Source organism: Panthera onca, chromosome D2 (genome assembly GCF_046562875.1).
Source record: "Panthera onca isolate mPanOnc1 chromosome D2, mPanOnc1 haplotype 2, whole genome shotgun sequence".
In the NCBI taxonomy this organism is placed as follows: Eukaryota; Metazoa; Chordata; class Mammalia; order Carnivora; family Felidae; genus Panthera; species Panthera onca.
Window position 1 is genome coordinate 52,206,112 of NC_138349.1, and position 23,423 is coordinate 52,229,534.

The 23,423-nt window shown below is 36.7% G+C and overlaps 1 protein-coding gene across 5 annotated transcripts in view; it reads right to left on the minus strand.

The window, feature by feature from the left end:
- SAMD8 (sterile alpha motif domain containing 8) overlaps positions 1 to 23,423 on the minus strand; it is a 51,136-nt gene that overhangs the window by 18,039 nt on the left and 9,674 nt on the right. For 3 of the 5 annotated variants that reach the window (XM_060642382.3, XM_078434431.2, XM_078434429.2), the window contains 2 exons: positions 21,740 to 21,782; positions 5,612 to 6,204 (listed from right to left, as the gene is read on the minus strand). In XM_060642382.3, coding sequence (XP_060498365.1) covers positions 5,612 to 6,189 — 578 coding nt within the window. In that variant the 5' untranslated portion in view covers positions 6,190 to 6,204; positions 21,740 to 21,782. Of the gene's footprint in view, positions 1 to 5,611; positions 6,205 to 9,216; positions 10,548 to 21,739; positions 21,783 to 23,423 lie in introns of those variants that run through there. The other 2 variants (XM_078434432.2, XM_060642381.3) reach the window with 2 other exon arrangements.

Consider the following 23,423-nt stretch of genomic DNA (forward strand, 5'->3'; position numbering starts at 1 on the left):
ATTCACAGGTGTAGAAAGTAAATTAGTGGTTTCCAGGGAATGGAAGGAGGAGGGAATGGAATGAGACTGATAATGGATAGGAGTTTCTTTCTGGGGTAATGAAAATATTCTGGAATTAGTGGTGATAGTTGCACAATTTTGTAAATATAATAAAGCCCACTGGATTGTACACTTTAAAATAAAATCCTCATTTCTCTCTCAGGTCATTTTTCCACCTTTCTCCCACTACACCTTGGTTATAGGCATCTATCGAACCTCAGCATCCATTCTCTCATTTCTTGAAGACTTCAGCTTCTGGTTCACTGTCACTTTCTCTAAAACTTCTATTGTAACTTGGGTTCTTCTCACTTATCTTTTTACTTCTCCTTTGGCCTTGTCTTTTACTCTACTTCAGTGACCTGCACCCATGGTTATAACCTGGATCTTGTCATTACTAAGATTATTTTTCATAATCTTAATTTCAAGAATCCTATATTAACCAACACCTCTTTGCTTTCCAGCTTATTCCTTCTAGTACTCCCAACCTCAATAATTTTGAGACCTAAAATCCATTGATCTTACAACATTTTCACTGTCCTTCACCTATCTCATTTCCTCATGTCCCTTCTTATCCACCTGAGTCCATGGTCAGTCATTATAATCACTCCCTTGCCTGGTCTTCCTTCATCATGCTGCCTAGCAAACCTTCAACCCTGCCTATTAAATCCAGTTATCCACCTATTCCATCCACCTATTTGAGTGAGGTAGTAAAAATACATCATGCCAACATGACTACTAACTTCAAGGAGGCCATCAGTGCTGCTACTACATCACACAAGTCTACTCACTCTCCTAGATGACTATTTTACACCCCATTCATTTTCCTCAAACTGCCATCTTTCTCTCCATTGTAACTCTCTATTTGCAGAGAAAATAAAAACAATCAGGAGAGCACTTCCTCATGCTCTACCATCACATCTAATAATGTGCTCCTGTATTTTCTATCTTCTCTGTTATGTATGAACAGTCCATGTGCCTAAACCAACCTCTCCTACCCATTAGATCCCATCACTTTTCATTTACTCAAGGACATGACTCTGATCATGTCCCTCTCTTTCCTCCTAACATCATTCCCCTCTGCCTAAATTGGGTCATTCCTATCATCAATACAACAAACATACTATAATATAGCCCATCCCAAACTAAAATCCTGGTGACTCTCTATCCTTTCCTTCTCTGTCCAAGATACAGCTCCATTTCTCTACCACCTTTACAGGAAACCTTTTAAGATTTGATTGTTTCCAATTTCTCTCTTCCTATTCTCTTTTTCTCTCTTATCAACTCTAACCAATTTTTTTTTTTAACTTTTCTTGGCTATGAAAAGTTGAACGAATAAATACTTTAAGGTCTTCACTTAAATCCACCGTACAGGGGCGCCTGGGTGGCTCAGTCGGTTAAGCGTCCGACTTCGGCTCAGGTCATGATCTCGCGGTTCATGAGTTCCAGCCCCGTGTCGGGCTCTGTGCTGACGGCTCAGAGCCTGGAGCCTGTTTCGGATTCTGTGTCTCCCTCTCTCTCTCTGACCCTCCCCCGTTCATGCTCTGTCTCAAAAATAAATAAACGTTTAAAAAAAAAAAATCCACCGTACAATAATTACCATTTTTTCCACATTTTTTTTTTCACTCTTTCTATGCATACCTACACACACACACACACACACACACACACACTGTTTTGGAAGAACTTGAACCCACCCCCTGCAAAGTAAGTTGCAGACATTATGACACTTCTCTCCTAAATACTACAACATGATTCCCCTAGGAAAAAGGATATCCTTTTCATAACACAATACACTATTATACCCAGGAAACTGTAACATTGATTGTTAGACAACATTGTTTAATATGAAGTCCATACCCAAAATTTCCTAAATGTCCCCAAAATGTCAACAGTATATATTTTTTCTTGATATAGGTTCCAATTAAAGTTCATATATTGCTCTTGGTTACAGCTCTTCAATATCCCTACAATTCTCTCTGCCTGACTTCCGTTTGCTATAATATCTACATTTTTGGAGAGTCCAGATCAGCTGTCTTATTAGACTGTTCCTTGTTCTGGATTTGTCTGATAATTTCCTCATGATTAGACTTAGGTTACATTTGGAGGGGCAAGATTATTATATAGTTGATACTGTGAACATCACATCCAATGCACATGTCAGTTTGAAATGCTACATTTGATCATTTGGTTAAAACAATGCATGTCAGATCATGACACTGGAAAGCTACTTTATTCTTCCTATAATTAAGTAGTATGTGAGATGATTATTTTCAAATCATGTAAACATCCTTGATCTTTCACCTAATGATTTTAGCATCCACTGATGACCTGCCTGAATCAATTACTATGCTGGATGTTGCAAAATAGGCCATCCATGTTTATTTGCTGGTATCATTCTTGAAGAATTTCCCCTCTTGCCAGACCATTTTTTGTTTATCACTATGGATTCACAAATTCTTTCTTTTACTCAATATATTAGAATCCATTACCATCATTATGCTTTTGGATGTTTTAATTGCCCTAGTTTGATCAGTGTAAGTCCCTTCAAACCAGCTCATATGTTCTTCTGACATGCTTTCATTGGTTTCATGCACTTCCTTGATTTATGGAACAAGAGCTGTTTCACTCATTTTATATTTTCCTTGCTTCACACTTAAAACCAGTTCATATCAGTTCTTAAAAATCTTCCTCACTCTTCTTTGTGATTTAGTAGTACTCTGGTATGCAGAGTATTACATTCAACCAGTTTTCCAAGGATAGGCATTTATATTATTTCTAATATTTGCAATTACTACAAATAATGTCACAATGAGCAACTGTCACAATGAGCATATGTTTCCTATTTGTGGATTATATCCCATTAGGTAAATTTCAGTAAGTCTCATATTCTCTTTTGAACCCATTACAATCAGCTTCTGCTTTTACTAACTCTTGTGAAGGTCAATGTTGCTATATCTGATGGTCAATTATCCACATTTTACTTGATCCCTGAGTAGCACTTAAAAACAGCTAATTATTAATTATTCCTGCCCTCTTACAATACTTTTTTTTAACTTGGCTTCCAGGATACTACTTTCTCTCTCTGCCCTGACATTCTCAGTCTTCTTTACTGGTTTTGCCTTACTTCTCTGATTTCTGTTAGAATGTTCTTGGGCTTGGGGGCATCTGGGTGGCTCAGTTGGTTAACTGTCTGACTTTGGCTCAGGTCATGATCTCATGGTTTGTGAGTTGGAGCCCCACATTGGGCTCTGTGCTGACAGCTTCGGATTCTGTTTCTCCTTCTCTCTGCTCCTCCCATGCTCATGCTCCATCTCCATCTCCCTCTCTCTCTCTCTCTCTCTCTCTCTCTCTCAAAAATAAACATTTAAAAGATTTAAAAAAATAATAAGGAAATATAAAACAGGCCACTCATTTAAAAAAAGAAAAAAAAAAAAGAAAAGAATGTTCTTGGGTTCAATCTTTAATCTTCCCACTTTTTAACTCACCTGCTAGAAGACCTTATCTAACATTACAGCTTTACCTGTGCTGGTAACTTCCAAATTTCAGCCTACATCTTTCTGAACTCCAACTCATCCTTCCATCTCTTACTTGACATAATGATTTGGTGTAAAAGATATCTCAATCTGACATGTCCAAAACCAAATCCTTACATTTCTTTCCAAGTCAGCTGTCTTCCCATCTCTGTAAAGGGCAACTCCATCCTTGCAAAGGGTCAGGTCAAAAATCTTGGAGTAATCCTTGACTTTTCTTTTTCTTATGCCTTACATGCAAATCCATCAGCAAATCTTGTTGGCTGCGCTTTCTAAATATATAAATAGAACTTGACTCTTTCACACCATCTCTACCACTACTATCCTCATCCAATGCACCTCATTTTTGTCAAGGTGAATTCAATAATTTAATCCCTACTTGGCCATACTCACGTCCACACTCAGGCTATTCTCAGTACAACAACTAGAGTTACCTTTTAAAATGGAAGTTAGATCACTCCTTCTCTAAAATACTTTCCAATGGCTTCCCTTTTCATTCAGAATGAAAGCTAAAATCCACACAATAATCTACAAGTCACTATACAATCTGGATTCCTGTTTCCTCTCAAACTTCATCTCCAACTGTTCTTCCCAGCTCTCATTTGCTGTTCTTTAAACCTGCTAAGTACCCTACCAATTCAGGATTTCTGCAACTTGTGTTGCAACTTGGAATAAGGAAACAACTTGGAACAAAGAACAAGGAGCAAGGAACAACTTGTTTCCTCTGCCTCCAATACTCTTTCCTTAGATATCCATATGCTTTCTTCCTTACTTCCTTAGGGTCTTCTGTTTATAATTGGGAAAACTGTATAGAATAGGGGAGGAGATATAGGGATCTAACAGTTTCTTCAACAGTTTTCATTAGACTCTTCTTTTAGCACCACCCTTTCACCTGCAATATCCAGAGTTTTGAGAAATCTGCAATATAGACTGGGTTGGTTCTCATTTTTCCTAATTGCTGTTTTAGAATTTGATTATTTTAGGTCTGTTTGTTGCCACTCATCCACCTACTTTCAAACTTCCAAAAATGTATGGCTACTCTCTCCTCTCCTATCTGCTGCATCCTTGTAGGCTTACGACTTAAACAAAAACCTCTTTACTACACTTTAAATCGGGGTTTGTGAGGACAAAAATGTGATATGTACATCATTTTGCCATCTCAACACGAATACTTTAATTCACTTCATTAAAAAAAAAACACATTCTAAACAAAAAAAACATTCTATAAGGCACTTTCAGAAGGGTAAATATTTTATAAAAACAATCAGGAAAGTTCTACAAACTTGAAACAGATTTTTAAAATCACAAATATAAAAACTAATAGTTTTGAGTTTTGTTCTATTCTTATTTTTCATATGCATATACTATATTCTTTTTTATGCATGCAACACTTCATAAAAACAAGAGGATACTATCAATGAATCAATTTGTATTATTTGTGATAATTCCAATTTATTTGGTGATACAGGAGCCTTCCCCATATTTTTGGAAAAGCTTTTAAACCCCATTCATCAAGAAAAGGTAACCAAATTCCATTTATTATAGACACCATTCCAGGAAACCCTTTTAAAATGTGAACTGCCCAAGGAGCTATAATATAGCTATAAAAAAAATAAATTAAGCAGTGGCTTTTCCCACTCACACAGGCTTAAGGTCTAATTTACTTTAAGACAGGGGAACCTGGGTGGCTCAGTCGGTTAAGTGTCTGACTTTGGCCCAGGTCATGATCTCACAGTTTGTGAGTTCGAGCCCCGCATCAGGCTCTGTGCTGACAGCTTGGAGCTTGGAGCCTGCTTTAGATTCTGAGTCTCCCTCTTTCTCTCTCTGTCCCTCCCCCAGCTCATGCTCATACTCTATCTCTGTCAAAAATAAATAAACTTAAAAAAAAAAAAGCGACTTCAAAGCATATCTTCATATGCTACCAGATAAGTAGAAAGTATGTATCAACCAAAATAATAACAAACAACATAATTAGCATAACTATATTATCATTACTGTTATTCCAACCTTCTGCAAACTTGGCAACTAGAAACAAAACTTACCTGTCTAAGAATATATCTGGGAGTGGTGGATAGGTCTGCATATCAGGCACTCGCTCGTGGACTATAACCATAATGAAAGATGTAAACCCAAATACTATAAAAACATATATACAACTCAATATGGTCTTCCAATACTCTGGGTCCAATCTTCGAATAGAATGTTTGTTTTTACCATTCATGTACTGGTACTGATCAGAATTCAAATCAGTGATCGGTCCATCACAGTCATGTGAAGGCTCTCCATTACAGAGCCACTCTGCGCTGTGAAGAGCACTGATGAAAGGTGTCATGGAACCCATGGGACTGTCACTGTTGTATCCCATTTCTTCTAAAACATCAATATGTATTTTCTGCAATTTTCGGACTGAGAGCATTAACCTTTTAATGTCCCCTAAGATTTTGATTTCCAGAGGAGGAGACCGGAGATCATATTCAGTCAATGTTAGCAATGTGATTCCATCAAGTCGGTGCTTATTACATAAAATGTCCACATATTCAAAAAAGCCTTCATCCTTCAGCCAAACAGCTACATGCTTGGTAGTCCAGCGGCGAATGCAGAGGTGATTAGGAACAGCCATTTCCTTTTCCACTGCCTGTCCAGGGAAATCAGGAAAACAAAACAAAAACTTTAGTGTGTCCTAACAACTCCTTTAAAGACCAAATACACGTAAACATACCAGAAACAATAATTTTTCTACTCTGATCTATTGGCTTCTAGAAGAGAGTAAAAAGGAAAAAAATAAAAACCCAAATGATTGGTTTTCAGTAGATTAACATTCTAATAATTTTATGATATGGCCCCCACAGAAGAAGGAAGGCTAATGACTAAACATTTTTACAAAAAATTACTCTACAAATGGCCTTTCCACACCATAGCAAGTGTAACTTCATTAGAAAAAGCCTACTGCTGAGAATTGAGAAAAATCTCATTTTAATGCTTTTCTTAAAATGAGATACAGAAAGATACCTGATACATAAAAATTAATCAAATTTTAGAAATCTTCATGTTTGATGGAATAAGTATCTCCCACTTCTCTAAAATGAGAAAACAAAAACAAGAAACACCACCAAGGTAGACAGAGAACTAGTTTTAGGAAACCCCTTAGATTAAGAATATTTCTACCCACTACACAAATGATTTCTAAACAGATATAAAGCCTATAAACTAGATATAAGTATCTTATTAGCTCATTTCTTTCCATACTTTGAATATACCATTATAGAACTAAATAAGAAATTTCCTTCTTAAACTATCACTGAGATTTCAGTGATAAAATTTTTAAAAGAAAAGTGTCATTTCAATGTACTCATATTTGAGGACCCAAACTTTATATTGTGATTGTAAAAGGCCAATAATGTAATGAAATGTACTAATTATTTTTACTACTTTGATCCACATAGTTCTGTTTATGTTCTTTTTCCATTCTAAAACTTTCAGTAACTTGGGCCTCTATCAGGTTTATAAGAACACAGGAGACAAAGGCCTACATGGAAAAAACTTATTTCCCTGAAGTATTTTCCTCAGTTACTAAAGCATGTGGGTTTTCTGACATCTTCCATATTTTTAAAGATCCTATTTCCTTCTGAGATGATTTTTTAATTAATTTTTTTTGAGAGAGAAGGTGCAAGTGAGCAAGGGAGCAGAGAAAGAGAGAATCCCACGAGAGAGAGAGAGAGAGAGAGAGAGAGAGAGAGGAGACGATTTTTTTAAAAAAACACAGTAGGCAAACTTTAAAGCATAACAACAACAAAAAAATAATGACATAAGAAATACCCAAATGTCCACTACCCAGTTTGAAAAAATATCAAATAATTCCAATATATGTTCTGTTTCTTAATCTGGGTATTAGTCATACAGGTTATGTTCATTTTATAAAAATTCAAGAAGCTATATGCTTATGATCTACACTTTACATATGTTAAACTATATTTTAAAAGTTTGCTTTAAAAGGCCAAAAACAAAACATCAATACAATTGAATGTCCCTCCCTGATACTGTCCCCTTCCTCCCCTTCCCAGATGAAATAATTCTTGATTTTGGTGTTTATCATTTTCTTATAATATGCACTTTTGGCTATGATAAATCTTCTATGCTTACATATGTTGAGAAAAGTAAAAAACTGCTACTGTTCTACATTCTTCCCCTACCCACACAAACTCTTGCCATGAAGACTTATAAATACTTGAAAAAGGCAGATACTTAACTACATGAGCACCACCACTTACACCATCAAAAATATTCAGGCAACAAGAAATGCTTATTAAATATTTATTTCTTAATTACTAAAAAGCAATCTTAATTTTTGGAAGCCTTTAATCAGATTTTGTTTCCAAACAGAGTTTTTCATATTATCAATCCACAATAGCTTTTCAGTCTTAGAACATTAACAGCACATCTGCCTATAAGGATCTGTATGCTTTAAAAAGCTGCCTAATTCTTATGTACTAAAGAGCTACATAAACTGTTACTCAGCTCTTTTTAGCTACAGAATATCACCGCCATCCCAAACATGTTTTATGCAGTTTACCACATTGAATTTATACACACTGATGTATATCATTTTATGTAAGTTATCACATATATACAAAATTCCATTAAAATGACTTTGGTATGTTTTAGTTCATATATATATCCAGATGGTTTCATCCCACCCACTACATACATCTCTCTTCCCCAAAGATATGCTCAGAATAAATTTCTTCATCTTTGAATATCCAACCACACCTGTTACATACAAACTCTGCAGCAGTTACGATGTAGCAAATTTGCGAAGTTCATCTCCCACAAAACAAGGCTGGATTCTTCTGTCATTTTATTCTCTATTCTGCTACCTTTCTCCTTTCTCAAACAGCTTACCACCAATGGGTTCCAAGTCACTCCCATCCTTATAGCATTATCCTTCAGTACGGTTTTGTCTCATACACTGTTCAAAATGATCTTCTCTTTGTTTTTTTCTTTTTTTTCCCCTGTCTTAGATCACCAGTTCTCTATACTCTCAATTGGGCCAACAATCAGAGTTTGATGCTGGTGTTTTAGCTGCTACAAAACGAGTAACACAAGGAAGCCTTCTGGAAGTCTTTGAGCCTGCTGTGGCAATGTCCTAAAAACATGACACACTCCACTAATGTGCTTCATCAGGTCAGGACATGTCCTTTAATTGTATGCTACTACATTATAGTTAGAGGCCCATATTTATGTAACACCATGAAAACCTGCACTAAAGAGGTACATTAAAAAGATGATAAAAGGCTTTAGGGCCAATTTAGTATTTATGTTGTGCCATAGAAACTACATGGAACAGGAAATTTTGAACAAAGATATGACGGCTATGAGTTTCATATAAATCAAAAAAAATGAAATTAAGTTCGTGTTTAAGAACACTTTCAGCTTTAATCAATAATTAATATGAATCAATTAAGGTTTAAAGGGACTCCATTTTTGACCAAGATTTAATGAGAGGGACCAAACTTACCCTCCCACCACAAATAACCAAATGATAGACAAAATACATGGGAGAGAAAAACCAGCATCAAGACACTGGGTATCAGACAAAAAAGATCGCTGCCAGACAGAATACAAAGTGAACCCTACTGCCCCAGCTTACTGCCCTGAGAGGTTCCAAGTCATGTGTGATACAGGACACAAAACGGGTGAGGGCTGGCGGACTTGCTGAGTTGAGGAGATAGAGCTGAGGGTCTGGGGAGATCCAGGTGGCTAGTGTTCATGAAATAGATTACTGGAGAAGAGAAAGATGCACAGACAGAGAACTTGTTATAGACTGAATGCTTTGTCTCTCCAAAATTCATATATTGAAATCCTAACCCCCCAATTAGGAGGTGACTAGTCATGAGGGCAGAGCCCTCATAAATGGGATTAGTTGCCTTTTAAGAGATACTCCAGAGAATTTTATCACCCCTTCCACCACCTAAAGACATAACTAGAAGATGACTGACTATGAAGCAAGAGTCAGGCTCTCACCAGATACCAAACCTGCTGGGTTTTGATCTTGGACTCCTCAGTCTCCAGAACTGAGAAATAAGTGTGCTTTGTTTAAGCCACCCAGTCTACAGTATTTTTGTTATAGTAGCCTGAAAAGACTAAGACAGAACCCCAGAGATCTGCAGAGATTGTCCTTTGAATATGCAGCTAAAATGCTGATCATCACATACACACGAGGAAACAAAACAGGACTGAAAAAAGCACCACCCAGAAAGATTAGAGGGAACAACACTCAGTACACACACAAGACCAATACAAATGCCTACCCCAAACAGACTGAAAAAAAACAAAAGAATCTCACAATTCATGGGGCATTAGGCAAAGTGCATAGGAAGATCTTGCATAGTAGTAAGACAAAATTAATCCTAAAGCAGTAGTTGTTTGGCTGGGGGCAATTTGCTACCCCCTCCCCAACATTTGGCAATTTCTGGAGACATTTTTGGTTGTTACAAGTAGGGAGTCACTTAAAGGGCAGAGGCTACAGATGCTGTTAAACATTCTACAAAGCACAGCATAGCCCTTCACAACAAAGAAATAACTGATTCAAGATGTTGATATTGAGTGCTGATATTGAAAAACCCTGCCCTACAATGAACAGGTCTCTGGTTCAGTCAAATAAATCTTTTTTTTCTTGAAGTTTATTTATTTTTGAGAGAGCGAGCGAGATAAAGAGAGAGAGACAGAGACAGAGAAAGAGAGAGAGATTATCCCCAGGCTCCATACTGTCATCAGAGTCCAACGTGGGGCTCGATCTCATGAATTGTGAGATCATGACTTGAGCCGCAATCAAGAATCGGACACTTAGCCGACTGAGCCACAAAGGCACCCCCCGCCAAACAAATGTTAAAATCAAGATCCAAAAGAATCAAATTATTTTCCAGTAACTTAACTACATCCTACAACAAAGTTCAAGATTACTAGGAGTATTTAGCACTCAACAGATAAAATCCATTATGTCTGGCATCCAATCAAAGATGCCTACTCTCTATCCAGAGTAGGAAAAATTACCTATAATTAATAGAAAACAAATCAATCAAAATTGACCCAGAACTAATACAGATTAAACAGAATTAGCAGACTAGAAAATCAATGAAGTTATGATAACTCTATTACATATTCAAGAAGTTATAGACATGGGCCATAAACAAGCTCCAATGGAAACTTCTAAAGATGAAATTACAATACACAGAATGAAAAATACACTGGATTGGATTAACAGCTGATTAGACATTACAAAAGATAAGAATAATAAACCTGAAGACACAACAATAGGAATTACTCAAAATGAAACACAAGAAAAGATAAGTTTTTTTTTTTTTCCTTTGAAAGTAACCCTGCAGGGGCACCTGGGTGGCTCAGCCTGTTAAGTGTCCGACTTCGGCTCAGGTCATCATCTCATGGTTCCTGAGTGGGAGCCCCGCGTCGGGCTCTGTGCTGACAGCTCAGAGCCTAGAGCCTGCTTTGGATTCTGTGTCTCCCTCTCTCTCTGCCCCTCCCCCACTCATGCTCTGTCTCTGTCTCTTAAAAATAAATAAATGTTAAGAAAAAAGTTTTTTAAAAAGACACTCAAAAAAAAGCATTTGAAAAAATCCAATATTTATTCCTGATAAAACCTCTTGGCAAACCAAAAACAGAAGCATCATCAACTTTATAAAGGGCATCTTTGAAAAACCTGTAGCTAATATCATACTTAATGACAGAAGTCTATACGCTTTCTTATAATATCAGGAACAAGCCAAAACTATCCATTCTCACCAATTCTATACATTGGACATTCTGGCCAGTAGAATAAGGCAAGAAAAGGGAATAAAGCCATACAGATTAGACAGTAAGAAATAAAACTCACAATCTGCAGAATTTGCAAGCAATATAATTGTTTATTTAGGAAATTCAGTGGAATCTATACGTACACACAAAAACCTACCACAACTAGTAAGTTAGTTTAGCAAGATTGCTAGATATAAGATCAATATACAAAAATCAATTGTATTTCTACATACTAGTAATAAAAATTCAAAAACTGAAATTTATAGGGGCACCGGGGAGGCTCAGTTGGTTAAGCATCTGACTCTTGGTTTCAGCTCAGGTCATGACCTCGTGGTTCCTGAGTTCCAGAACATTGGCTCTGTGCTGACAGTGTGGAGCCTGCTTTGGATACCCTCTCTCACTCTCTCTGACCCTCCCTTGTTCATGCTCTCTCTCTCAAAATAAGTAAATAAACTTAAAAAAATTGAAATTTATAAAACACTACCATTTACAATAGCATCAAAAAATATCAAATACTCAAGGATAAATCTGACCAAACCCGGAAAAGACCTGTACACTAAAACCTATAAAACACTGTAAGAGAAATTAAAGATCTAAATAAACAATGAGAGATGGGTGGGTCAGAAGATTCAATATTGTTAAGATGTCAATTCTCCCCTAAATTTGAACTACAGATTCAGTGCAATTCTAATCAAAATCCTGGCAGGATTTTTTGTAGATGTTGATAAACTTAACTCACAAAAGCTCATATGGAAATGTAGAAGATCCAAAATAACGAAAAACAACTCTGAAAAAGAACAAATTAGCTGATTTCAAGACTTATCATACAGCAATTATTTTCTACCGCTATGTAGCTAATTACCATAAACTTAGTGACCACCCTCAGTTCTTGCCTCTTCTTATTCTGAAAAGCAGCAGCTTCACCTGTGTTGAACTCCCCTTGTACCTGGAATCTCTCCTGGAAAAGCACATTCCTTCTCAAGGGCTTGCCTGATTAAGTCAGGTCCACCAAGAATAATCTTAGTTTCTTAGTCAACTGTGCCACATTAACACAACATAATCACAGGAGTGATCGCCCATCATATTTACAGGTCCCTTCTATTATTATACAACAGTCACTGGAGACCATTTTAGAATTCTATCATCTACCCCAAATCAAGACAAAGTGGTAGTGGCATGATGATAAATAAAGCAATGGAACAGAACAGGGAATCTGGAAATAGACCTAGATAGATAGATCGATAGATACCTGTTTTTCTACAAACATGTAAAGGCAATTTAATGAAGAAAGGATAGTCTTCATCAAATAGTATTGGAACAAATGGATATCCATATGCAAAAAAATCAATCGATATCTCTCACCACATATAAAAATTAACCCCAAATGCATCACAGACCAAATGTGAAGTCTAAAACTATAAATCATCTAGAAGAAAACACAAGAGAAAATCTTTCTTACCTTAGGTTAGGTCAAGATTTTTTAGATATGACACCAAAAGCAAAATGCATAAAAGAATAAACTGATAAACTGGATTTCATTTGTCTAGGTAGGAGACTGAAGGACCTTTATAGTTTTTAGCCTGTAAATTTCTGCATTGTTTGAATCTTTTATAGCAATGTATTTCTATACTAAAAAGACAGAAAATACATAAAAGTAATATATATTCATTGAAGAAATAAAATTTTAAAATTACCTTTGAGACTACTGCTTATAATTTGTTATAACTCTCACAGAATTTTCTACGAAAAGAAATCATACCATAGATAATTCTGTCTCATTTTCCTTAACATTATTACATGAATCCTGTCTACTATTATTAAATTATCCTTTGAAAAGGACAGTCCATTAATGGTTATACAATAGTTTGTCCATCTCTCCATTGTTGGCAATTGTTCACAATATTATTACTATTATAAATAGTACTGTAGTGCCTTACTTAAGATTTCTAGGAGTCAAGTAACTATCAAAAAAAAACTCAAGTGTTTCCCCACTAACGTCATTAAAGCTTAATTCACAATTAAAAAACACTGCATGAAAAGCTTGTACTTGTCTAAAACATTAATTGGTATGTATAAAGGAAACATCCCCATTTGAGATAAAATTCTAAAGAGGTTTACTCTGAAATCATGAACAATTAAGAATTTAATTATCAAAGGCACTGAGAGAATATTCAACTCCTGCAGAATCTCATTATCAACAGGCATTAGTCAGAGTTCCAAGTCCTAGACAACAGATAAACAAAAGGAGCTGACTGTTCTGTACAAAGGGGAACAAAAGTATCTTATGGATGGACTCCAGTTAGAAATTTTTGAAAACTATAGAAAATGCAATTTTCGGCACATCAACTCTTTAATTTACAAGCATATTTCTTTTCTTTCCAAATTTAGTTCATACTAATTAGAGATTTCACCAGCCTGAGAGCAAAAGAGCTTACAGTATATTGCCTATATACTGTAAAGATGACTTTATCTCCATACTTAATAAAATGAAAAAACCTTATCATAAGAACTTTAGTTTGGTATTTCTTAACAGTAGCATAGCTATTCCTCAATCAACAAGACTTTAATGCATCCCATTAGAATGACCCAAATCTCTTCACAATAATATAAATAACTCAGTTGTGTTCTTCTCTATTCAAACTGCAAGTACTGTATGTTGTTAGGCTTGACAAAGTACAACCAGTCCAGAACTGCAAAAGCAGATAATGATTATCAATGAACTCTTTCCCTACTCCTCCTTGTTGAAACTATTTGTGTGCTCCACCCTACCTCTGTATGACCAGTTGCAGAACAATCTGGCCCCCACTGAAAATGACTGAACTGAAAGGAGCATTACCTTCGTGAATCACACTGACTCAGTGTCTGTGACAGATACGATGAATTTGGCACTGATGAATTGGCATCTTTTCCAATCTCCCTCTAGTTGTTTTCTGCTACTACAGAGGTCGAAAGCTAAAAAATTATTAGCCAGGATCCCTTGCAACTAGAGTTCTAAATGTGAATTAGATTCGGCCAAGTGGATTCTCTGACAAGAGATACGGAAAACAGTAAGTGAAGTAGGGGCCATTTTACTGAAGTTCTGGCTGTCCACAAGACAGACTATGTAAATGTTGGGTGTGTGTTGTATGTGTGTGTGTGTGTGCATGCTCACACATTTCTCCAGTTTTCAGTCACTAAGTGTTGAGTATAAGGAAGAAGTTGCAATTGTGGAGCAGCAATGCTGCCTTTCTAATGCCTGCATCAGACACGATGATACGTTGTTTTGTTTGTGTATGTTTGTTAAACCATACACAAAACTTACTATTTTAACAATTTTTTAAGTGTACAGAACAGTAGTATTAAGTACATTCACATGGATGTGCAACCATCACCACCGTCCACTTTCAGAACTTTTTCTTCATCCCAAATGAAAACTTTGTATCCATTAAACAATAACCCCCCCCATTATCCCCTACTTCCTCACCCCACAACAATCAACATTCTACTTTCTGTCTCTATAAATTGGACACTAGGTACCTCATATAAGTGGAATCATACAATATTTGTCTTTCTGTGTCTGGCTTATTTTCCTTAGCATAATGTCTTCAAAGTTAGTCCATGTTGTAGCACGTTATCAGAATTTCCTTCCTTTTTAAGGCTGAATAATATTTTGTTGCATGGGGGTGCCTGGGTGGCTCAGTGGGTTGAACCTGAACCTTGATTTCAGATCACATCATGGTTCATGAGTTTGAGCCCCACATTGGGCTCTCTGCTGACAGCATAGAGCCTGCTTGGAATTCTCTCTCTCTCTATCTCAAAAATAAACGAACATTTAAAAAATATTTCATTATATACATATATCACATTTTGTTTACCCATTCATCCATCAACAGACATGAGTTGCTTTCAACTTTTGGCTATTGTGAATAATGCTCCTATAAACACGGCTGTACAATAACTGTTCAAGTCCTATTTTCGCTTCTTTGGTGTATAAACTCAGAAGTAGAATTGCTGAGTCTTTGGTAATTTTTTTTATTTTCAGGAATCACCACACCATTTCTCTTTTTCTTTTCTTTTGTTTTTTTTAGAGAGAGAGAGAGAGAGAGAGAGAGAGAGAGAGAGAGAGAGAGATGGCGCAAGTGAGAAGGGGCAGAGAAAGAAAGAGAGAGAAAAAGAGAAAAATCTCATGAGGGACTGAGAGAGTACTGTGAGGGGAGAGAGAAGCAGGGCTCACCCAAAGCAGGACTCAAACTCACAAACTGTGAGATCATGACCGAGTCAAAGCCAGCTGCTTAACCAACTGAGCCACCCAGGAGCCCACCATACCATTTTTCAAAGTAGCTATACTATTTTACATTTCCACCAGCAATGTACAAGTGTTCCAATTTTTCCATACTCTTGCCAACACTTGTTATTTTATGTTTTTTGTTTCTGTTTTTTTTTTTTTTTTTTTTTTTAACAATAGTCATCCTAGTGGATGTAAAGTGTAAAGTAGTTTTTATTTGATTTCCATAATGATTAGTGATGTTGAGAATCTTTTCATGTGCTTACTGGACATTTGTATATTTTCTTTAGGGAAATGTTTGTTCAAGTCCTTTGCCTATTTTTGAATCAAGTTGGTTTGGTTGTTGAAATGGTATGTTCTTTTTAATTTTTTTAATGTTTTTATTTCTTTGTGAGAGACAGAGACAGAGAGACAGAGAGACAGAGAGACAGAGCATGAGCGGGGAGGGGCAAGAGACAGAGGGAGACACAGAGTCTGAAGCGGGCTCCAGGCTCTGAGCTGTCAGTACGGAGCCCGATGTGGAACTTGAACTCACGGACCACAAGATCATGACCTGAGCTGAAGTAGGATGCTTAACCGACTGAGCCACCCAGGTGCTCTGAAATGGTACATTCTTAAAATTGTTCCACGCCGGCCTTCTAATACCTTTGATGACTGTGGCAAAGGTAGCACTTCTTTGGCACACAAGTTCAAATCTTGTTATAGAAGTCATTCCTAGCAGCCCAGCCCAGAGCCTAGAGTAGTTTCTATCTCTTGTAATTGAACCTCGCCTGAATATGTCAGTATAGGCCAGGCCATTCAATCTTCCCAGTTGTTAACTTTCTTTTCTTTTCTTCTTTAAATGTTTACTTATTTATTTTGAGAAAGGGCAGGCATGTGGGAGCAGGGGAGGGGCAGAGACAGAAAGAAAGAGAGAATCCCAAGCAGGCTCTGCACTCTTAGCACAGAGGCCTGACATGGGGCCTGATCCCACCAACCATGAGATCATGACCTGAGCCGAAATCAAGAGTTGGGACACTCAACCAACTGAGCCACCCAGGTGCTCCAAACTGTCATCTTTCAAAGCAAGTGAAGTACCTAAGGTTAAAGGCTTCAAGCTTGCTCACAAGGTCCACATTCTAGTTTAATTCTAGGTAAGGCAAATAAATTTATGCTATTTCAACTTCCTGGGAAATTAATTAAGCAGGATATGGTTTCATCTGTTTTCCCCCCCCATTAAATGCACATACTCTTGCATTATCTTTGGAATGAATGACTTGTTTTATTTTAATAAGCTGTACAACATATTTTTTTCTCAACCAAGCACACTGTGCCAATGGAAAAAGATGAAGCAGTAAAATGTCCCATTGATAATTTAAACACAACAAAGGCTCTGATCTGGTCATTTCATCTATTAAATAGGTTCAACTCTATCTATTAAGAATAAGAAAGTAGACAGGTGCCCCACGGCTTCTAGCCAGCCGTAGGTCTCCTGGGAGTACAGGAAAAGTGAGGAGGCTGTGGGCTTGGGTGCACCAGACTGCCTACTGTGAAGCCCACAGGGGAGAAAATAAAGGAGGCAAATAGCACGACAAATTAAAGAAAGGGGGAGAAAAAGTAAAACATGAATATGTCTAGCAAAAAAAGTTATCTAGCACCTAGGGCAGCAGGAGAGCTTAAGAGATTTTTTACGTTAGATTATTTTTATTTTTAGAGACTATGGTAGGGATTACTAAGAATATTACAAAGACCTGTATGATGAGCACATAATAGGTTCTCAACAAGCATTATTAAATAAATGTGCAAAAACAAAGTAGCAATCAAAATAACTGCCCCAATGCCCTTCCAAACAGGATTATTAAAAACAAAACGCCTTGTTTTACACTGGCTATTTCATTCTTAAGAGTATAGTCTTAAAAAGATTTTACATTTTCCCTTTATTTATGCACATTTTTAATAATAAAATTTTATTACAAATTCTTCAGGGCTTCAGTTTTACATCAACAAATTTAGAATGTCTAACTGCCAAGAGACAACCCCTGGTCACTAATTTGATAAACCCATAGGAATCAGGATCTGGTAATCAGCCTCAATGATTCAAAACTTGATCTTTTGTCATTACCCCAGAGTTGATCAAATTGAGTGAAACTACAAGCGAACTTATATAAGGTACTGATGGATAAACTAGAATGCCAATACTAGGCACATAAGTGTCTAGAAAGAATACTCAAGAATCTTGTCCCAGGCAGATTTGTTCACAACTCTGAAGTATCTAGAAGGCTGACTTAATAAGCAGAATGTTACTTACAGAGTAAGTAATCAGAGCACAGAAAAGCAGATGATTTTAAGCAACATTTTTATGAGACTTAATGTATAACGTCTGTGCCTCACAGAGTATCTGTCTAGAAAAAGTTGTTTACATCTCTCAGTTTATCTCTCTTTTCCACACAGGGTAGATATAAAAAACCTTTGACTCCTCCTTTGCCTATGCTCCATGGAATCAATATAAACAATGGTTTTCAACCTGGCTACACATTAGAATAATCTGAAATAAAACAAACAAACAAACATGCCCGTTCTACTTCCCATGCTTTTTTTTTAACTTTCTTACTGGATCAGAATCTGAGAAGCTTGACATCTGCATTTTTTAAAAGCTCCCCAAGTGATTCTGAAGCACTACACCAGACCATCCAATCTAACTCTGCTTGTTTTTCTACTTCTGGCTTGGCTAACATTTAATCTTTCAAGTTCCTTCACACATATCTTATTTCATCCATTATATGTTGATTCTGCGTTGAGCAGCTGTTTCTCCTATATAAAAATCTACATGATACAACTGAATAAACTATACCTATACACAGAACTGCAGGTAAAGACATATCACACTCTAGGGTTGACTACTGATATATATTAAGAAAAACTGCATTTAGTTTATACTAAAAATAATCCTTCAGAGTCTGTTTATAATACCCTAGCACCCAGGAAACAGAAACTTTTTATTATTTTGAATAACTGATCAAATGTACCCACAATTTGGGGTGCCTGGGTGGCTCAGTCGGTTGAGCATCTGACTTTTGATTTTGGCTCAGGCTTGATCTTATGTTCCGTGGGTTCAGAGCTGTGTTGCAATCTGCTTGACAGTGTGGAGACTGCTTGGAATTCTCTATGCCCCTCCTCCACATGTGCTCACACATGTGCACACTTTCTCTCTCTCTCAAAAATAAATAAACTTAAATAAATTTACCCACAATCTATATATTAAAATTTTTTTTAATGTTTATTCATGTTTTTGATAGAGCATGAGTGGGGGAGGGGCAGAGAGAGAGGGAGACACAGAATCTGAAGCAGGCTCTAGGCTCTGAGCTGTCAGCACAGGGCCTGACGCAGGACTAGAACTCACAGACCATCAGATCATGACCTGAGTTGAAGTCGGACACTTAACTGAATGCGCTACCCAGGTGTCCCCACAATTTATATATTTCTGATAATTATAAGGAAAAAAGTCTTAAAAACATAGTAAGAAAGCTTAAAAAAAAATCTATAATAAATATTAAGTCTATAAATCCCTGGTAGGATTTAAGAGCTTTATTTTCAACCTGTCCTTTAACTTAAAAGAAAAGTAGCATGATATAGTGAAGAGCAGTGAATTGGTTGTCAAAATTCTTGGAGCTCAATTTCAACAACATTAATTACCCTTTTAGGTGATTTAAAACAATCTAAACTTCTTGGCATCTCAATACCTTATCTATAAAATGAGGAGGCAAAGAAAGAGCTAATAGAAGGAAACTAATATTTATGAACATCTATTATAGATCAGACACTGTCCAGGATGATTTCACATGTGATTTAATAATAATATTAATAGCAATAATTATAATAATAATTCCTGCTTCATCTTTGCCTAGTTGCTTTGGGGACTCTGACTGGACCTGTTTTATGTTTTATTTTATTCATTATCTTTTTAAGATTTTATTTTAATTTTTATATTTATTTATTTTTAAGAATATATATTATTTCTCCTTTTTTATGTTTATTTATTTTTTAGAGAGAGAGAGACAGAGTGATATCAGGGAAGGGGCAGAGAGAGAGAGGGAGACACAGAATCCAAAGCAGGCTCCAGGCTCTGAGCTGTCAGCACAGAGCCTGACATAGGGCTTGAACCCACGGACTGTGAGATTATGACTAGAGCTGAGGTCAGTCATTCAACCGACTGGCCACCCAGGAGCCCCTAGGATTTTATTTTTAAGTAATCTCTACACCCAACGTAGGGCTTGAATTTAAAATCCCAAGGGGCGCCTGGGTGGCTCAACTGGTTAAGTGTCCAAATTCATTCAGATCACATCATGATCTGGCAGTTGGTGGGTTCAAGCCCCGCATCAAGCTGTGCTGATAATGTGGAGCCTGCTTGGGATTCTCTCTCTCAAAATAACACTTAATAAAACCCCCAAAAACTGAAGATGTCAAATGAGACTAATCATTCTCAAGGCCAAAATATCTTCAGAATAAAAAAATACATTCTAGAAATAAGATCCAGATGATTTGGAGGTGATTTGTAATACAGCTTCTTCATTATAAAACTTTCAACTTTTGTTAAGAGACCCTTTTACAGATAGAAATAATACATTTTCCTCATTATTTGTTGGGAAATCTAGGTTAACTATTTAGGTACCAAAATCAGGTACATACACGTATTAATAATACAAACAAATAGCTGGATTTCAAAAAATCTTTTCATTTCAGGCAACTATTAATTTCCCTTATTTTATAACCACCATGTCACCAGCCCAGTATCCCAATGAATAACTCTGTTCTTTCTCCCAGGGGAACTACAAACCTATCTTTGTGATAATCCCTTGTTTTTCTTTATAGTTTCAGTACCTAAGCATATATTCATAAACAATATAGTTTAGTTTTGCTTGTTTTTCTCTTTTATATGAATTGAATCACACTGTATGCATTCAAGTATTATACAAAAGTAGATTGTAGCATTCACCTGTTTTAAAAAAAATTTGAATGACAGTAATTTTGGAAAAAGTTTAGAGGACTGCTAAATTGATAAAAACAGACTCAAGATTCAAAGTAATATAGGAAATGTTAAATAGCCATTTTAATTTGTCCATGAAGACAAAATTAATGGTATATCACCTCAGAAGAATTAACTGCACAAAATAGGGAAGCATATTCAACCAGAACCAAAAAAACTCAGTTATCATATTCTTCAAAGGAAGAAGACAAAAGTATGTACTGTTCCTTGATATGAACTCAAAATCCTTTTTCAGTAAAAAGTCCCTGGAAGACTTGCTTCTTTGACTTTTGTATGATTAGTACAATGAGGTGAACAGGATTATCAGTTACCCAATCAACACCTACTGGAAGAGGAATACAGTGGGCAGGATGTGCAGGTACAAGATATTCCATCTCTGCAGAGTGTTGTTCTTTAAAAGAATGTATGTCCTAACTCACACACTCTTTGATTTCTGAACTGTGTTCAGTACATTTTTAGGAAGTAACAACAGGCAATAATTAGATTAGCTACCACCTTAAGACATTTATGAAGGGTCAGAAAGTGCTCTAAGTGTTTTACTTGTATGTTCATATAATTCTCACAACCACATAAAGTAGGCATTATCATCTTCCTCAGTTTACAGATGAGATAACTGAAACAGATGGGTTAAATAACTTGCCCAAGATAAACTTGTACTAGTAACTAGTACAGACAGGTTTCCAACCCAGGCAATCTCATTTCAAAGTCCATGTTCTTTCTCACTACACCACACCACCTCACATAAGCTGAGGGTTCTTATACTTCTGTAGGGATTGAATCTCATAAACATTAAATATTTTCTAGTTATCAGCAGAGGAATTTATCAAAGGTTTTCAGTTACATTACATAAAGATTACATCAATGAGACTGCTTAATGATGGAAGCTTTTTGAATCACAAATTTGCACTGTACAGGCTCAAACATTTACTGTCTGCTATATCCAGATGTCAGGTAATAAGGCACTGGGGATATAGACAGTATTAAAATGCCCTCATGTTATGTTTGTTCACCTATTAAATATTTACTGTGCACATACTACGTGAAGAGTATCTCACTAGGCAATGTAGCACTTACCTAGATAAATATGAAACAGATCCTGGCCTCAATGATTTTTAGTCTAGAAAGGGATATTAAAGAAAGTCATTATGAAAAAAAGGTAAAATTACAGCTGCTATTTATATACATTAGCTCACTTAATCCTTAAAACAACACTAATAAAGTGGTTACTTATGAAACTTGTTTAAAAAATTAGGAAGTTAAGGGAAAGAGAGGTTATTTCCAGTTGGTGAGATCAGAAGAGTTCTTGGAAGTGACATCTGAGCTGAGCCTTTAAGGAAGGGTGAAGCTGTGAACAGAGACGGAAAAATAAAGGTACACTAACAAAGGGGCAGCTGAGTGGCTCAGTCGGTTAAGCGTCTGACTTCAGCTCAGGTCATGATCTCATGGTTTGTGGGTTCAAGCCCCGCGTCGGGCTCTGTGCTGACAGCTCAGAGCCTGGAGCCTGCTTCAGATTCTTTGTCTCCCTTTCTCTCTGCCCTTCCCTTGCTTGTGCTCTGTCTCTCTCAGTCTCTCAAAAATAAACGTTAAAAAAAAAAAAAAGTTAAAAAAAAAAGTACACTAATAGAGGAAAATTGTATGAGCAAAGGTATGAAGACAGAAAACAATGGAGAACTATTAGTGTTCACAGGGCACAAAGGACTACTGGGATATTAAGCTGAAAATATAAATTGGGGCTAGATCATGGAAACCTTTGTCAAGTTAATGATATTCTTTAAAAAATTTTTTAATGTTTATTTACTTTTGAGAGAGAGAGAAAGAAAAAGAAAAGAGAGAGGCAGAAAGAAAGGGGGACAGAGAATCTGAAGCGGGCTCCACGGACAGCAGAGAGTGTGGGGCTTGAGCTCAACAAACCGTGAGATCATGACCTGAGCGAAAGTCAGAGGCTTTAACTGATTGAGCCACCCAGGTGCCCCATCAAGTTAAGGGTATTCTATAGACAGTGGGGAACCACTAGAGATTTTTGAATAAGAAGATGACATAATAAGTGTGCTCTAAGGAGAACAGCTGTCAGAAAGTGTAAAACAGACTGTGAGGGATGAAGCTAGCATAAAAGTATTTAACAGACTAAATGAAGGAAATAGCTTCTAAAAATAGAGGCTTCACAGTTCGTGGGTTTGAGCCCTGTGTCAGGCTCTGTGCTGACAGCTCTGAGCCTGGAGCCCGCTTCAGATTCTGTGTCTCACTCTCACTCTGCCCCTCCTCCACTCACACTGTGTGTCTCTCTCAGAAATAAATAAACATTAAAAAAACTGAAAGAAAATTTAAAAAATAGAGGCAAGAGATGAAGGAAATACGACAGCAGATGAAAAAATGGCGGTAACAGCATTCTTTCTGATAAATACTTTTTTTTTAAGTTTATTTTGAAAGAGACAGAGTGCAAGCGGGGAAAGGGCAGAGAGAGAGAGAGAGAGAGAGAGAGAGAGAGAGAGAGAGAATTCCAAGCAGGCTCTGCACCAGCAGTGCAGAGTCAGACACAGGGCTCGAACCCACAACCTGAGCCAAAGGCGGACGCTTAACTAACTGAGCCACCCAGGCACCCCTCTGACAAGTACATTTTTAAAAAGAGCATATGTGGACTTCTGCTTGTGGGAAGATGGAGTAGACATACTTTTCACTATTACTCCCTGGATAAACTCAAATCTAGAACATACAAAGAATTCCTAAAATTCAACAGTAAGAAACTAAAAATCTAATTAAA